The following is a 19,300-nucleotide window of genomic DNA, read 5'->3' on the forward strand; positions in this document are numbered from 1 at the left end:
AGGATCCCTGAGGCCGAGAAAGTTATTTTCGAATGATGCCTGTTGTAAAACGAGTTCTCCTAAATTATTAGACGAATTCGTTCATTTTTAACGTGAGATGTTTATGCTCGAATGAACAAAACGCACCATGGGCCAGACGTAGAAAAGAAAAAAAAATAGTCTGGAATGTATTCTGTCCGAAACAATATTGTTGAAAATGCATTTACTGTGAAATTGCATGCACTAAATTTCAGTATTTTGAATTCCTTACCTTTTGAAATTAAAAAATTAAATTAATTTGTAAGAAATTTGATTATGAAGTATTAAAAATATTTCCATCTTTTTTCACTAGGTCTAGATGTCACTCTCGTCGTTATTACCACTGTCATCATCGTGGTCACTATTCTCATTATCTTCTTCCTCCTGGTCTTCAACAAGTGCGTGTTGAGATCCACGAAGAATAAATTGTTGATTACCTTAGTAGGAGTCGCACTTCTAATTGTAGAGGCTTTTTAGTTCTCCATAATAAAAATAACTTACTATTACCGGATCAGAACTTAATAGAAGCCTATGTAATATATATATATATATATATATATATATATATATATATATATATATATATATAGGGTTGTTTCCGATCTCTGATAACGAATTTGAATGCCATTATGTGCATCAGGAGTCACACGACAGCTGAACTGTGGCGCGAGGTGACAGACCAATAGTGAGTGATCTCATAGGGTACACGGGGACTCACAGAAGAAATTCCTAAGAAAATCGAGTCTTTTTGGGGGATACATTACGAGCCTTTCCAATGCCAAGTACAGTTAAGTGAAAGTAAAAGAAGTGAAAGGCATCTTCTGTGTACTTAATAAGATTGGTAAAGCTCGAATGGAATTAATTTGTATCATCTCGTGACGTGCGGCGACTTGTGACGGGGGTGGATTTGCTTGTTTTTTCCACTCTGGAATTAATCCCATCTGAGCTTTGCCAGTCTTATTAGGTACACACAAGATGCCTTTCTTGAAAATAACGAAAACACGTATTTTGCAGTCTCCTATGATTTTCACGTAACTGTACTTGGCATCGGAAAGAGTTGTTATGTACCCCTCCCAAAAAGGCTCGATTTTCTTGGGCATTGCTACTGTGATACACCGTGCACTCTGATTATGAACTCACTCACTACTGGTCTGTCACCTCTTGCCGCAATTTAGCTATCGGTGTGATTCCTGATGCATAGGACGTCATTCAAATTCGTTATCAGAGATATGTATTGTCTTTAATATTGTATTCTCGTGATGATTTCCTTGCCTAAATCTTCTGACGTGTTTGTGTTTCGTCACTTGCGCTTCTTCACTCAGCATACCAATTGGTAGGATAGGGGATTCGATTATTCTTCCTCCGCGTATGAGGCATCTTGTGCACGGTTGGTGGAAAGGAAGTACCATGGATATAATTGAAGATACAGGTTTGTTCTTTCCTCGGTATATGTGTCGAATTTGTCTACATCAACAAGAAAATCTGATGACATAGCACGCAGAATCAAACCAAATATTTTTATTGAATGTTCACTGATTCCAATAATTTCAGCTGATTTACCTGGAAAGCGAAAGAATTCTTTCAGTATTCCCGTCGTTGGAATTGCCTACTATTCCACATTTAGGCTGATCATCGACTAGAGTAGTCCCGTCTCAAAGCGAAATCGGTTCGCTATCTCCTGCTTCTTTATAGAAATTTTTATCTTATCTTCTTGTTTTCTCATCTGCCATACTTTCACATCAAGGCGACATCCAATAGGCCTATGCAAGATACATTAAAAATAAGTTATTCGGATATAAAGATGCAAAGGTGACAACAGGGGTGTAGTCGTAAATAAAAACTGGCTGGACGAGACGAAACGCCACCGAAGCTGCAGAAAACTAGTCGCCGCAGTGCCACTACCTGCTCCCGGGTTTAAGGCCCTTTCATCCTCGGACTAGATCCCGCGCAAAGTACAAGGTTTAATTGAATGTTAAATGTTATGTATTATTTAACGACGCTCGCAACTGCAGAGGTTATATCAGCGTCGCCGGATGTGCCGGAATTTTGTCCCGCAGGAGTTCTTTTAGATGCCAGTAAATCTACTGACATCAGCCTGTCACATTTAAGCACACTTAAATGGCATCGACCTGGCCCGGGATCGAACCCGCAACCTTGGGCATAGAAGGCCAGCGTTTAATTGAATGATTAACAGAAATCTAGCAATAATTTATAATTTTTTTATTGTTCTTGTAGGCAGTAATAATGAGTCCGCCAATTTACTTAGACGTGTGCAGCAATCGAGAGAATGGACTACCAGATACCGCGCAACAAAAATACAAAATATTGCAGAAAGGAGTTTACAGTTTTGTGCTGAGTGCCGAGTATGTAAATTGTGCCTTGAGGTACAGTACAGAACAACGCACTTTTAATTGTAACACTTTCGTAAAAAAAAGTCTTCGTGGAGGTGTCGCCGTAAGTTCCGTCGTCCATTTCCCGAATCCCCTGTGCCGGATAAAACAAAAATATACCGACTAATAAAGACGTTCAAAGAGACAGGATCAGTACAAAATAGGAAGTCTCGTGTGAATAAATGTGTATTAATAAAGGAGAAATTTACAGAACACTTACAAGAATGAGGTGAGGTTTTATGTTTTTATCGTACCGCATATTACTATCGCACTTTGACGATAGGAAGACCACTCCTATGGCATGCGGGGGCCGCTAGTCTTTCGGTTAAGCGATGGTGTTTCGTCTCGTCCACCCAGTAGTACCAGGACACTTCGCGAAAACTTCATTATTATAAATATAGGCCAAATAATAATAATAATAATAATAATATTATTATTATTATTGTTATTATTATTATTATTATTATTATTATTATTATTATTATTATTATTATTATTATTATTACTAGGATGAAAACCCGACAAGATACTCTTCAAGGAACCGCGTATTTACTAGGACTGTGTATTAAGTGGGTCGTTATCTTTTTTTTAAATAGGGAATTTAATTCTGTAGGCACAGGCGTTTAAATAATGGATTCTGGTGATGAAATGAAACCAATAAATTTACGACTAATATTAATATTAACCACGAATAAATTTGCGAGTCACTGTACAAATGTTTCATTTGAATATTGATTAATAAAGTGTTAATTATAAAACATGTTTTTGTATAGATGAATTTATTAGAAAACGTGAGGATTGTGAGTGCGGAAAATCAGTGCAGGAAACTTTAATTTCGGCGCCAGTTTTCTGTCGGAAAAAGTCTTTCCACACATTCGTAGAAAAATAATGTTTTATGTAATAGTAATTAAACAAATAGTTTACTACGAGGGTCGTTCCGAAAGTAATGGCTCCCATTTTGTGTTGACCTGCAACGTCTGAACAGGATGTTACAATGTTTTTCTTTCACATTGCGACCAGCGCACGGTGAGTCGCACGCCGGGCACAGCAGGTCGGACTAGCGCCGAAACTGTTATAATATTCCCGCAGCTGGGACTTTCGCCGCCCGCGCATGAGATTCATTCCTGTTCCATGCGTATAAATGTACACTGAGCGGCAAAAAGAATGGGCTGACTCTTGGTCGATAGAAATGCTGTTCTATCGCGCGGTTCACTCGTGTAAACGTTACCCACTGCAAGGCATTGCTGTGGTGTCTCTTCATTGAAAGTCGTCCGTCTACGAGTATAATGTAGTAAACCTTACGAGCAGTGTGGGGCCCAGTGGTAAGAAGTCTGACATCTATAACAGAGGTTGTGAGTTCGCCTCCCGTTAGGGTAAAATTATTATTTTTTTTTATTTTAACTTTTACTTAATTTATTAGTTTAAATGTGAAATGGCATTTTTAACAAACTTCGTTATGCCTGCCTTGTAAAAATATTATTGTCCATCACCTGTGGGCTATTAATAGGTGAGACATGGCCTGTATAAACAAAAATACTTGATTCACATCCTAAAAAACCCGACGCATATCAAACACAAATAAATAATTAAATTAACAAAAACAAACAATGTTTTAATATATTAACAAAACAAGGCCTGTGGTGGGGACTAGTATCTCGTCCACAAACCACCTGCGCAACAACTGCCCTCATTCGCGCGGCATGGAGTCCACAAGATTATGGAACAGGTCTAAATTCTTGGCCATCTCCTCCCACGCATCTAGAACTCTGTCCCACAATTCCTCAGGTGTCCGAATGGGTGGTTGTTCTGCCCAATTAGAGCGTAGGATCCTTTTGACTGCAGCGCACAAATTTTGAATCGGATTCATATCCGGTGAATTTGGAGGCCAGTCGACTGGGTCGATATCACGCCACCTCGTAAACCGTCTTTGAATCCGGTTAGCGGTGTGTATCGGATGATTATCCTGCTGGAAGAAAAGTGTTCCTTCTGGATATCGTTTTCGGGCGGAAGGGATCATTACATTTGCCAAAATGTGTTCGTAGACTTCTGCCGTAAACCTCCCGTGGATGCGTCCAGAAGTCCTGCCCCATCGTATGACATCCATCTCCAATACGCGACCCTCACGCAACCCGACTTGTTAATTCGTCTCACGAAGCGTTCATCGTATCGGTGGCCATTCATACAATAAACTAGGGCAGTACTATCGTTGCTATTGGAGACAATTACCTCGTCAGAGAAAATGAAATTTCTCCAATCGAAGTCCTGTCGGAGATTAGCATACGCAGAATGCTACTGGAGACAATTACCTGGTTGGAGAAAATTACATTTCTCCAATCGAAGTCCTGTCGGAGAGTAGCATACGCAGAATAACCTATGCGAACCAGGGCAATGAGTTATTGTTTTATTGTTTTTGTGCCATCTTCAAGCGTAATGAGGAGACAGAACGTTGTATTAACAGAAAGCAGTATTGCTTGAAAGAGAGAGGGAGGTTTATTATTTATTAGAGTTTGGGCATATTCTAAGAGATATCGCCACATAATTATAGCTTTGCGAGACACATATGATGGCAAATTTGTAATAAAAAAGAAAATTGGGGTAGATTCGAACCTTGAGCTACTACTACCAACTTGTTCAATAGACCAATGCCGTAACGACGTACGCTACTGTGACTGTTAATATCGGTTCGGCATAATACGTGGTTTTCCTGTTCATATTCGCCCCGGTTGATTTTGTATTTATCAATTTTATTATTATTTCACTCTTCAAGAGTCTTGATGTATCTATTTTAGACTCTTAAACAAAATACAGCAAATGTAAATGGTTTAATTATGTGTTACCTGGTGAATTATGGCTTTGACGAGACGAGCATGCGCAATGTTATGTCTCTGGAACTTAGAAATTGTCGGCCGGCCCATTCTTTTTGCCGCTATGTATACGAGTTTTAACTGTTAATTCAATTACGAGTATTATCAGTTTGTTTCGTTCCTGTTCCATGCCTATATGAAGCCGTTGTCTACTTTGCTGCATTCCTGTTCCATGCATATATGAAACCATTGACTAGTTTGTTTTGTTCCTGTTCCATGCGTATAAATGTACGAGCTTGGGAGTTGGGCGAAGGGCTAACAACCCATCAGCGTAAAAACAGCTTGTTGCGAAACCATATGAGACGTTCAGAAGTCAACATGATTAACTCCATTTTTGGTTATTTCAGAGTTTATAAGTTGGCAATGTACTAAATTGACCATATTTTCAGTGGTCAATGTGATTTGCTCCATAGTTCAGTAAAAAGCCCACAAACTGCAGTGTTGTTCTCGACTACATCACAGAATTAATAGTGTGTGTTTAACTTCAACCTTGAATATCTCAAAATCTTTGGAAAAGGAATTAATCATGTTGACTTCTGAACGCCTCATATACTAAGCCTCGGAATGGGACTGGTTCTCTGGCACGACCACAGCAAAGGAAAAAGGTTATGAGATTTGGTACTTGGAAAGTAACTAGTCTTTATAGAACAAGTGGGGTAATATTAGTAGCAAAAAACTAGCTAGATATAGAATAGACTTCGTTGAAGTGCAAGAGGTTAGGTTAGATGGAAACGGCCCTATCACAAATAGGAGATTACTTGTTGCATTATGGGGAAGGAAACAATAATAATCAATTAGGAACAGGATTCTCTGTTCATAAAAGAATAAAATCAGCAGCAATGAAGGTCGAATTTATCAGTGACAGGTTATCATATTTAGTACTTACGGGTAGATGGTGCGATATCGTAGTTATAAATGCTTACGCCCCTACAGAAGAGAAAAACGACCATATAAAGGATAGTTTCTATGAGGAATTGGAACATACTTTTGATCAGTTATCTAGATATCACGTAAAAATTTTATTGGGGAATTTCAACGCTAAAGTAGGACAGGAGGATATTTTTAAACCAACTATTGGAAAAGAGAGCCTATACGTAACTAGTAATGACAATGGAGTTAGGTTAGTCAACTTTGCCACATCAAAAAATTTAACTGTCAAAAGTACAACATTCCCCCATAAGAATATTACCGGTATGGTTGTGAAACTTGGACTCTCACTTCGAGAGAGGAACAGAGATTAAGGGTATTTGAGAATAAGGTTCTTAGGGAAATATTTGGGGCTAAGAGGAATGAAGTTACAGGAGAATAGAGGAAGTTACACTAAGCAGAACTGCACGCATTGGATTCTTCACCTGACATAATTAGGAACATTAAATCCAGACGTTTGAGATATGGCAGAAATGCATATAGAGTGTTAGTTAGGAGACAAGAGGGAAAAATACCTTTGGGGAGGCCGAGACGTAGATGGGAGGATAATATTAAAATGGATTTGAGGGAGGTGGGATATGATGATAGAGACTGGATTAATCTTGCACAGGATAGGGACCGATGGCGGGTTTATGTGAGGGCGGCATTGAACCTCTGGGTTCCTTAAAAGCCATTTGTAAGTAAGTAAATATATTGGACAACGACATTTTGGCACAATTATGTGTGACTATATCAGATATAACGCAAAATTTTCAAGTGTTTTGCTCGAGTCACTGAAAAAGATTAGAGAACAATAATGGTTAAACATAATTATTACTTATTATTAGAAACTTATATAAACTAAGTTCTTTACAATGAATTATTGATTTAATTGATATAGGAACGACGTAGTTAATAATTAGGTAATGCAGTAACAATTCATTAGGATATCGAATGCTACCTAAGAATTATTAATTAGCTCGTAGAAGAGAATAACATGCATCATATTCATTTTCAAACATATGATGACTATATTGTATTAAAAAAGATAACTGTAGAAAAATAATTCAGGGTATAAGTTTGTACAAGTATATTATTTTTGTTGATAATTCGATAAATAAACAGCAATTGATAACAGCTAAATGACGTAATCCACCACTGCCACACACTGTGATTGCATCAGCTACCTCTCCATCCCCACTCCTTATACATAGACTGAAGTGTTGCGGGCTGCATTCAGCATTGATTCGGCGCTTCCTATTGCCCTAAGTCATTACATGGATGTTATAAATATCATTATTTATTTTTCGTAACATAAAGATTACAATAAGAATTACTAATACAAATAACATGCTTATCAAAATGCATGTCTGTAATAACTTGTCTTCCTGAATTATAAATTCACTGTATATATGGCTTAAGAAAGAAAGAAAATTTCTCATACATTTAATTATACAATTATATTATTTCTAGGACAATTATTTCTTTTATAATTTTCAACACAGTTTCACTATAATTCAATACTTAATCTGAGGTGCTAAACAATGCAATGTTAAACTACAAAACATGTTGAAATATTCCTTGACTTAAGGTTGGTATGTATATCAATTGCTCTTAATTTTAGTGTGATACAATTTATTAATGAAGTATTGAAATGTATCAATTTGAGATCGTTATTTTTGTAAGTGTATGTAATATGTGTTTTGAAAACAAATTCGTGTTTACTACTCTTTGTTAGTTTCTGAGAGCGTTCTCGTAGCATTTTGTAGAGCTCCGCTCAGAAGATCTCCTAGTACGTCCAGTGCAGATGATAGTGTTTGCAAACTACTATTGGCCGACTGCATCATCTGGCGCAACTGTAATCAAGATAGATATATATATTTTTTATTCAGTGTCCTTGGAGATAAGGTTGAATAATAATTGAAGACCCCCCCCCTCTTGAAAAGGGCTGTAACATCAAATTAATGAAATATGTGACTTCGGAGGAAAAAGTAATTTTGAAGCATTCATTTATAACAATAAATGAATGTATGTATAGCTGAATAAACTAGTATCCTTGATTAGTCAAATGGTTCTTGTGGTAAATATAGGTCCAACGAAATTTGCCGCTGAAATTATTTTCTTTTTTTCTCCTGAAACGTGTACTATAGATTTGTTGGTTACACTATTATTCGAGGGAAGTCTTCAATTTATGGACATAATGTGAAAAAAAAATGTACAGAATACATTTTTATCTTATGAGGGATGATACGAGTTTTTAATCAATGTTATCATACGAAACAATTGTTACATTCAGACACAGTATTTTATAGACATTTGCACAAAATGAGAAGCAGATAAGATTACCAGAATATGTCCATTTATAGACAGAAAGATGAGATATCTATAAAAATAAAAGGTTTATAAAGTAATGCAAGAAAGACGTCTTCAAACGCATAAATACGAGAAGAGAATGGTTTGAATATTAGGACTCTGAGAATGTCAATACTGTACATACATGCATGCATACATACATACATACATACATACACACATACACACATACATACATACATACATACATACATACATACATACATACATACATACATACACATATCTACATATCGCAATCCGAGTAAAATAGTGTTGTAACTCGAAAATTGTGATTTGTAACGATATGCAGTTCCTAGTAAAATACTGCTGTAAACATATAAAAAATACATACCAAATCTTTGCTAATTTACTATTTTATTATCAGAATTTCATACCTCCAATTAGTAAAACAGCGTTGAAAATAATATGTGATTTTGGTCTTACCACAGTATTTTACTGGGAGTGGGATATGCACATGTATTCATACGCATATAGGCCTACCTAGTCATTGCAATATGGAAAACTGATAATTAAGTGATAAATCAAGTCGACTTAATGGTTATATTACGAGAGCACCAGAAGAAAGAAAAAAAAGATACTTATGTAAAATGATGGCCTTTCCATTTATAATGGATACACTTCACACATTGTTGTAACATTAAGACGAAATTAAAAGACATAATGTATACAGTAATCTGTGTTCGATTTTCCGTTTAAAGTTTCCGTTAAAAGATGTAGATATAATTAAACAAATAGGTGCGTTGAAGGACAAGGTTAATTCACTTACCTTAGTTTCTGATCAGAATAGATATGCAAAAATTAAATCTGCGTTCAGTGAACTCTGAGATATTGCTCATTCATAGAACCAGAGTCAGAAAGAGTATTTAACTTCGTGTAAAACTTATAGCCTATATTGAAGTCTGCGCATCAGAGGAAAGTTTTACCCAAATTGCTTTTAGATGATGATGATGATGATGATGATTATTAATATTAATATTATTATTATTATTATTATTATTATTATTATTATTATTACTACTCACTTACAAATGGCTTTTAAGGAACACACAGGTTCATTGCCGCCCTCACATATGCCTGCCATCGGTCCCTATCCTGTGCAAGATTAATCCAGTCTCTCTCTATCATCATATCCCACCTCCCTCAAATCCATTTAATATTATCCTCCTATCTACATCTCTGCCTCAACAAAGGTCTTTTTCCCTCCGGTCCCCCAACTAACACTCTATATGCATTTCTGAATTCGCCCATACGTGCTACATGCCATGTCTATCTCATACGTCTGGATTTAATGTTCCTAATTATGTCAGGTGAAGAATACAAAGCGTGCAGTTCTGCATTGTGTAACTTTCTCCATTCTCCTGTAATATCATACCTCTTAGCCCCAAATATTTTCCAAGAACCTTATTCTCAAAAACCCTTAATCTCTGTTCCTCTCTCAAAGTGAGAGTTCTAGTTTCACAACCGTACAGAACAACCGGTAATATAACTTTTGTAAATTATATTTATTTGTTTATTTTTGTTATTATTACTTACTTACTTACTTACTTACTGGCTTTTAAGGAACCCGGAGGTTCATTGCCGCCCTCACATAAGCCCGCCATTGTTCCCTATCCAGAGCAAGATTAATCCAGTCTCCACCATCATGTCCCACCTCACTCAAATCCATTTTAATATTATCTTCCCATCTACTTCTCGGCCTCCCCAAAGATCTTTTTCCCTCCGGCCTCCCAACTAACACTCTATATGCATTTCTAGATTCGCCCATACGTGCTACATGCCCTGCTCATCTCAAACGTCTGGATTTAATGTTCCTAATTAGGGGAGAATCGGGTAGTATCGGACATCGGGTAATATCGGACAGTGCGTTTCTTTCATCTACCACCATATGGTAGTACCTGAATGACATGGTTACGTTTCTCTATGCGACATCACAGAAACGTAACCATGTCAATCAGGTACTATCATCGTGTGGTAGACGAAAGAAACTCACTGTCCGATATTACCCGATGTCCGATACTACCCGACTCTCCCCTATGTCATGTGAAGAATACAAAGCGTGCAGTTCTGCGTTGTGTAACTTTTTCCATTCTCCTATAACTTCATCCCTCTTAGCCCCAAATATTTTCTTAAGAACCTTATTCTCAAACACCCTTAATCTCTGTTCCTCTCTCAAAGTGAGAGTCCAAGTTTCACAGCCATACAGAACAACCGGTAATATAGCTGTTGTATAAATTCCAACTTTCAGATATTTTGACGACTGACAAAGATATAGACATGATGAGAGTGCTCACCTCGTCCGTCTGGTTAAGCAAATTGTTGAAATCACCAAGCGTGCTGCTGACTGCATTCTCTATGTCAGTTAACACATTCGTATCTCCAGATTGGGCATCCGTGTCCGTTGAACGAGGGAGTCTGGGTGAAGACAGCCCTCCATGAAGTACCTGTAATAGTGGGAGATATTTTGTGGTTGATATACTCCGTTATGTCATTAAGTGAAACGTCTACTAGAATTAAAGTAATCAAATACAATATTTATTTTCTTAAACACTGTATTATAGTGTATTTTTGTTTGATATTCGTGTATAGACATAATCTGTAAGTACATACTTAATATCTCCATGACAATTATCTGGAAAACTTCGAAGCCCATCAAGTAGAGAATGGAGTCAGACGGACCCTGTGGAAAACCGCTTAGACTTCTGTTTCCATGACACCACGAGTGATATCATGTATTATGGTAGAATTAACTATTCTTTCGACTTCTGACAGCTCGCTAGCCATGTGGATTACGGGTTTGCGTCATGACTACCTTGTCAACTTGCTGATACTACTAGGAGCCTGTCAGTCACCCAGTCACTTACGATTTGTTCGATAATGTGACAGCATTGCCCGCAAGCGTGGGCAAAGAGAGCAGGTGGCGTTAAACTGTGATTGGCTACTCCCATGGTTGACCTTGGCTACATGACAACAACTCGTAAGCCACGAGACTAGCGACATATACAGAGTATTCCGAATCTCACCGGTCCGGTGGCATCAATGACGTCACGTTGCAACGAAAATAAGGAACAAAACTGCTGGAAGAATCGATGCTGTCATGGCGACTGTGTAAGTGGTTATCTGTGCTACGCTAGCAAAATTTTGCGAAATTTCCGTACTGCCATCTCGTTCAAATAAAAGAGATCATAAACAACTTATTTCTTGAACCGGTAATAATAACTGGTCCGTTGACATGTTCGCTCATAAGCCATTAACATATTGTTTTTACGTTCTGCTCATTACAAACTATACAGCAGAACACACCGCCATGACACAACAGTGCACGATGTCATTCGTCTGCTAATTCCCGCCCTATACAAGAACCAAACAGATTCACTGATGGCGGCTGATGGAGCCTTCCACCACCTCTTCAAGTTGATGGCACCGGTGCGACACCGGTGGAGCATCAATGACGTCATCGGTGGAATTCGGAACACCGTGATGCCATCGGATTGCTCACCGGTGAGATTCGGAATACGCTCGAAGCCACGCGTCCAGCGAGCTGTCAGAAGTCGAAAGAAACGTTAATTATACTATAAAAGAAAATATAACAATTTTTTCCTTATAAGGGTAGGCTTGCACTTAAACGTTTCACGTTAAAAAGAAGAAAAGAAATTATACAATTACACTTTAATTAGTGCGGTTATTAAACAAGTTTGTGATTATTCAGAAGGGGTAGAGTAAACGGCTAAATAAGGAATGAATGAATGAATGAACGAAGCGGACATGGGAGGAGAAATAAATAGAAGGCAGGCAATCACGCGTCCTTGCAAGGAAACTTGGGATTGGGTGAAACTGAGTATTGTAAGTTACCCTCATTTAAAGAGTTTAACATTTCGTCAGTGTAAATTCCCTTAAAACGAAACAGGTAAAATAATGGGCACACGTAAATTTCCATAAGTCCAGAACTACACTAGAGGACAAAAAATTTGAGACACTTGAATTTTACGTTTTAAATGTATTTAATATGTCACCAATATGTTTTAAAAAGTGATGAATAAGTTTATAATTTTGCTATACAAAATTGGAAAATGAACATGACTTCATAACACCAACACTTGCCAACAATAATGCCTATTGTTGTCACACAGTGCATTCAAATACACTCTGGTTTTAAAAATTTCTTGAAATTTCATACATTTTATTGAGCTGCATTCACGTTCAATTGTGTGTATTGCCACCTCGGGCTCTGGTCACATCTTGCAGGCGACGTGGCACACTTCTTATGATTCCGGCTTTGTCTTCTTGTGGAATAGAGTCCCATTCCTTCTGTAAGTGTGCCCGAAGTTCATTTATCGTTTTTGGAACAACAGCTCTTCCACGAACTCGCTTTTCAAGAATGCCCCAAATATTTTCTACCGGATTAAGATCAGGATTGTCCACACCTGTGGAGTAACAGTCAGCGCGTTTGGCCGCGAAACCAGGTGGCCCGGGTTCGATTCCCGGTCGGGGCAAGTTACCTGGTTGAGGTTTTTTCCGGGGTTTTCCCTCAACCCAATATGAGCAAATGCTGGGTAACTTTCGGTGCTGGACCTCGGACTCATTTCACCAGCATTATCACCTTCATCTCATTCAGACGCTAAATAACCTGAGATGTTGATAAAGCGTCGTAAAATAACCTACTAAAAATAAAAAAAAAAGATCAGGATTGCGGGCTGGCCAATCCGTATCATTAAAATGTAACCTCATGCAGAACATCTGAAACGATTCTTGCTGCATGTGCTCGTGCATTCTCATGCACCAATAAATTGAGCATAAGGCACGTGAGGAATTTCCACTCTTCAATCTACCGATCCCCGTTCATTGTGCCATTCTCTATGAAAAAGAGCTCTGTGCGAGCTCCAATAGAAATGCCTTCCCACATCATTACTGAGCCTCCATTGAAAGGTACCTCAGCGTATAGGTAACTTAAGTATGGACACTTCGCGTCGGTACCTTTGATGTAGCCGGACTGATTTCAATGACCTTCAAGCCAGCTACAGCGTGAGATTCTACTTTCTCCCTAGAGTTGGCGCTGACATCACACCAGCTAGCAGTAGACACAGCGGATATATAACATATAATTAATAAATCTAGGTACATTATGTACTCAAAATAAATTGGATCCATAAAATAATAAATCCGTCATTAACTGTAATGTGTAGACTCTAGAGTTCCTTTATAATGAGAGTTGAGACGTTGACCCCAACAACAATTAAAATATGTAATGATTTGATAGCACTGAAAATGGAAAAACAAAACTCTTATGGGAAGTAAAACCATATACTTATATTATATTATATTATATACAAATATTAAACGATTTTGATACATAATTTTATAATGTATTATATTATCTTATTATATCTGAAATTTAAAAAATTATTATTACAACTAGTTTGTCACTGAGAAATAAGGAAAAGCTGTTAACTTGAATTTATTTGAATCAAAGCGTTACTGGATTATGCAGTAAGTTAGGCGATGTTTGGATCCTGTGTCTCAACTCTATACTCAATTATTATCTTAGCGTATGCTCGATTACACTAACCTCTAGCGCTTGAAAGTGGAACGCCGGCGCACAGAGAAACAAAACACAGGAAAATTCGCTGTGTCCATTCTTTATAATCCCTATTGGCTGTGTACCCGAGGTGACATTGTACAAGGTGCATAGCGCTCTCCAGGTCTTCTTCATATACGGTGTCGTCCATTTACTGAACGCAAGGCAAACCGGAATTCATCGGTGAACAGAACAGACTCCCTATCGGCTATGGTCCAATTGATATGCTGACATCAGTCCATTCTCATGGAATCTTCTATTTATGGTTGTAGCAGACACAATCACATTGCATACCTCCACCAGACGACTAGAAACAATTGTTGCTGGCAAATGACTGTTGAGTAGTACAGTACTGACAGCAAATCTGTCATCGCGTTCATTTGTACTGTCTTCTTGTGTACTCCCCAGTTTCATTGTATCGCCTAATGGCATAATTTATTGTGTTTCGTGTTACACCTAATACAATAGAGATGTATCCACACACTACTGCAGATACCTTAGCTACTCAGCTGTACGGGCACGCTCCAGTTCTGTATTGCCAAAGCGAGAAGTATTCATTGCCGGCCCTGCTATAGACGATTACTAATCTAAATAATGTAAACAAGGTAAACGATAGAAAAGTTTTAATCAAAGATGATGAAATAAACATGAATCATTATAAAAGGTACAGTTATTGAATGTACAATGTTGGAAAACGAAACAAATGCTAGGGAGGTGATAAAAACAAACAAATGCTAGGAAGGTGATAAAGTTTGTAGGATAGGCAGCCATGATTGGTTGAAACACGTTGTTCCGTACCGTTTTATTGGTCAAAAGTATGACATAGTAAAAGTATAATAGTCATTATAAAATACGGTATAAATTATGTTATTGTGGTTTATTTTCAGAAAAATGAAATGAAATGTGACTCATGTTATGTGTATTTTGTGTGAAACTCTCTGCTACTTAGTTCTAATTTTAGCCGAATTCGACTTCTCGGCGCATAAAAAATTAAAATTAGATTCTGGATAAATGATTACACTCTATTGAAAACATAACTCTTCTGTAAGAGCAAAGGCTTAGACAAGTTTCTCAGATTCCATTAACTGTACCATTTGAATCGTCTTCATCTGTAAAATAAGTACTCCCTCTGTTCCAAAATGTGGTATAGAAATATGCCATTTATTCCGTTCCAAAATATTGTATACATTTGTTAAAGATCTCAGTAATATAATGTAACTTTAAAACCTCTTCTAGATACTTACTTGTTTGATAAATTAACATGAGAAAAACTAATAAATAAAATATATTTCATTCTGTGTGATGTCAAATTAATAAAAGAAAAACTAACATTGTTTTGAGAGAGGTAAATTAACATAAAAACTGCAATAAATTGGAACCCGTTTTTGTATGACTGTTGTGCCTTAGATGTTCTGTTCAAAATTGACTGCGTTGGTGTTACATTTTCTGCAACAGGAACACCACAGCAGGTACACATTTAATTTCTGTTTATAATGAACTATTTAAATATTATACTTTGATGAACTACAGAAGACTAGAAACATTCACAACTGCACTGTCTGATAGTTCCTTCTCTACTGAACAAATACCACACAGCGAAACATTTCCTGCGAGTATGCACAATAATCACACTTGTTTTGTTTGTTACTCTACCATATTTTGGAACGGAGGGAGTATTGACGAATTTGTTATGCAAGTTTTATAATTTTATATGTTGAACCAAAATGAAATATTCAATTTCATAATAATAAACTAGTTTTATCGTCAATTTCCATATTAGGTTTAATTTTATGTACACTAGTGATAAATATCTTTTAAAAGCTTTAATTTTAAACTCGATGAGCGAACGGACGAAGCCAACTACATTCAGATTACTACCAGTTTCTGCTTCTTCTTAACTCTAGATTGATAATAGTAGGATCAATCTTCTGTCAAGCATGCCTGATTCTGTATGCCAGGTGCTGCAGATCAAAAATCTTCTCAGTTTAAACCAGGGGTCGGAATGAGAGCAAATTGTGTGTGGGTACCCGCTGCTTGCTGGGCACGTGATCAGACCGCCTCCCAGTTATATTGGGTCAGTCGCGTATTCATCACTGCAGAGCAAGGTGAACCTAGCAAAAGAAGGGATGAGGACCCGACCTGATAGTTCGTGGCATAGTAGATACTTTATATCTGTAATTAACGACCTTGCAACGTGTCTATTGTGTAATACATTTAATACAGCAAGCAAATATGATACCGAAAGACACTGCAAACCTTGACACGCAGCCACATATGATGAATTATTAGAAGAGGAACGTTTCAAGATATTTGAGTATCTAAATTTATCGTAAAGATGTTTTTAGAATTATTATATTCTAATGATTTCTTGTATTTTATCGATCTCTTGAAGTTTTCATTTAAGCTTGCTTTGATTTATTTTCATTTATAGATTTAGTAGCTTAACAGTTTACTTTTGTACATTATTATTATTATTATTATTATTATTATTATTATTAACTGCTATTATTTTAATAATTATTCCATTGTACTTTCATTGTAATTTAAATATAAGTAAATAAATAAAAATTATTATTATTATTATTATTATTATTATTATTATTATTATTATTATTATGTTTCAAACAGACTTGGTACAGAGCGACCGTTCTAGCTAGCTAAAATTCGCATAGCATGGACCAACAATTTTTTTTATGACAGAAATTTTTAGATGTAATTATTTTAAAAGTCACAACTATATGGGAGGATTATTTTCGCAGCTGTTGAAAACGCCGTAAAAGTATCAATTGCCTGGGGAAACTAGTATCTGTTACTACAGACGGACCGCTATGACTGGCAAAACTTTTTTTTTTTTTTTGAAATCTAAATTACAAACATATGGTTAGAGTATTTTGTCAGTATACTATATATTTTGTCAGGAAAATTATTGCGCCAAAGTTCGTAAACATGGAATCTGTGGTGAAGACAGTTTTATTAGATCTGCAGGACTAAATAATCGAAAATTTAGATAACTTTTTAAAGATATCTAATCGCAACATACTGATTTTTTATTTTTGTGCCGTAAGATGGTTGAGGCAAGGTGTGACAAGAAGGATTTTTCCATCTTAGAGAAAAGATCAGTTTGTTTCTTGATATGAAACAAAACGCATTTCTGAATTCACGGATTCATTGTGGATATCATATCTTGCAATTCCGTGTGATATTACAGGTTATTAGAATGTGTGTGTACGTCCTTGCAGGATAAAGACATACAACGTTCGTATGATATGAACAGATCAAAAGTTCATTTAAATATTTGTGGTAATATAGAGTTCATTAAATTACAGTTTATTTTGCATAATTATCCTATTATGATTTTTGGGTAAAGTTTCGATCTTCAGAAATATTTCATTTATATATTTATCATGTTATTATAATATGTTTTTGTATGTCATAGTTATCAACAATATCATTAATAATATATTTTCGTTACAGTATAATAAAGTACCAGTAGTTTTATTTATGATTGAAAATTTTAAATAAAATGATTGCATAACGTGCGCTTCACTATACTTATCTTATCTTACTGCACTTTTCTGAAAAGTACATCATTTTATCAAAACATTGTAAGAAGATCACAGACCCGCCACTGCTAGTCTCAGATGACGTGAAGAGCTCATTTGCTTCTCACACAACTCGCTGCTACCCGCGTGAGCCCGTTTTCCTTACATGCGCGTCGACCTCTGGTTTAAATTAACAAGATTTGAAGTGTCCCCAAAGATGAAAGTGAAATGGGCTTCGCGTGTCCCATTCGACACTTCCTCGGCGACCTATCCAGTGCCCTGGCAACTGGTGATCGAGGTATTCTCGCACAATAGTGATATAATGAACCTGTGAGTCGTCCTGTTGGAGCCAGACTAGATACTCGACTCCTTGGTTCAGTAAGCTGGGCAGTGATTCAGAATCCTTGATTACCAGTTTCCAGAGCACTGGATTGGTCGCTGAGGAAGTGTTATATGGCCTTCGCGAAGCCCGTACTTGACGCCATTTTATTTTATCTTCGCAGCACTTATAAACCATGGTTTACTTTGACAAGAATTTTGGTACGCAGCACCTGGCATACCTATAGAACCAGGCACGCTTGTCAGCAGAGTAATTCTACCATCATTAATCGAGTGTTAATGACACGGCAACATCGACTGTATCTCTGTGCTACGATTAATGGGTGTCATTTAGAACAGACTGTATAAAACTCCCTATGATTCCAAACTTATAGAACATCTTGTATTATACAACATTACCATTGCCATAGGATCTTCATTTCTTCTTAATCAAAATACATTATGAAAAGTAGGACCTACATCTAAATAATTTATATTAAGTAAGACTAATTATATAAGAGAGGCGCTAGAAATTTTTACTCACTTCTAGAATTTCTAACACATTGTTTTAAGTGATATAATGTTCTTTAGAAATATTCGCTAATTCCTTTGAGATAATTATATACATCTGTAACGCAGACAAGTTGGCTAACAGATCCTGTATCACATCAGTTATTACACTTAGTCAATAATTGCTGATGCACTGTTTCAATTGCCACACTTACCTGGAATAAGCAAATAGCTACCAAAAACAATATCACCGTCTTGTTCAGCATAGTGAATGATCTTGCCTGCTATTCTGTGTAGCTACCACAAACTACAGTGGTTCGATCGTGATGGATTCTAAAGTAAACTCATATTTATAAATAACATTAATAAATGTAATGTCAGAAAATAGGACTTTGCTCTATGCCTTGGAAATGCATGTTTTTATCATTATCGGCATTAATACGTCTTGGAATATCCGCCAGGTCATCATGATATACGAAAGGGCACTTTACATAACGTATAGCATATACAGATTAATTGCACCAGCGCTATGTCACTAAGCTTCCCAGTTCTCAAAATGTAATCGGAAAAAATACATTTTATTTTATGAATATTTCTGCTTTATATTTCGAAAATGAACGTTATTTGTGGATGTTTCTCCGAGATCCCTTATCTATGGGCAGTATGTTTATTTTTACATTATTTAAATAATTTCGTTTACAGCGTTTTGTTCCTTGTTAATGTGTAACCAGATTGTTTCGATTTCGCAGCAATTTCGTTTATTAGTATTTGTTCAGTTTATGTTCCATAATAACTTAATTACTC

General features: G+C 36.6%; 1 protein-coding gene across 1 annotated transcript; it reads right to left on the minus strand.

The window, feature by feature from the left end:
- Positions 1-7,462: 7,462 nt before the first annotated feature.
- LOC138698305 (uncharacterized) lies at positions 7,463-18,888 on the minus strand. The gene is made up of 3 exons (XM_069824128.1): positions 18,712-18,888; positions 10,846-10,995; positions 7,463-8,034 (listed from the first exon to the last, which is right to left on the minus strand). The coding sequence occupies exons 1-3, from the start codon at positions 18,760-18,762 to the stop codon at positions 7,903-7,905; spliced, it is 333 nt and encodes a 110-aa protein (XP_069680229.1). The 5' UTR covers positions 18,763-18,888; the 3' UTR covers positions 7,463-7,902.
- Positions 18,889-19,300: the final 412 nt, after the last annotated feature.

This window comes from Periplaneta americana, chromosome 1 (assembly GCF_040183065.1).
Source record: "Periplaneta americana isolate PAMFEO1 chromosome 1, P.americana_PAMFEO1_priV1, whole genome shotgun sequence".
In the NCBI taxonomy this organism is placed as follows: domain Eukaryota; kingdom Metazoa; phylum Arthropoda; class Insecta; order Blattodea; family Blattidae; genus Periplaneta; species Periplaneta americana.

What these genes read in the sequence shown, in the direction of transcription:
- LOC138698305 (XM_069824128.1), bottom strand. Translation starts at nt 18,762, where the DNA reads ATGCTGAACAAGACGGTGATATTGTTTTTGGTAGCTATTTGCTTATTC. An exon ending in TAGCTATTTGCTTATTCCAG is followed by an intron (nt 10,996 to 18,711) that starts GTAAGTGTGGCA and finishes CCACTATTACAG; the next exon opens with GTACTTCATGGAGGGCTGTC. An exon ending in TGCTTAACCAGACGGACGAG is followed by an intron (nt 8,035 to 10,845) that starts GTGAGCACTCTC and finishes TCTTGATTACAG; the next exon opens with TTGCGCCAGATGATGCAGTC.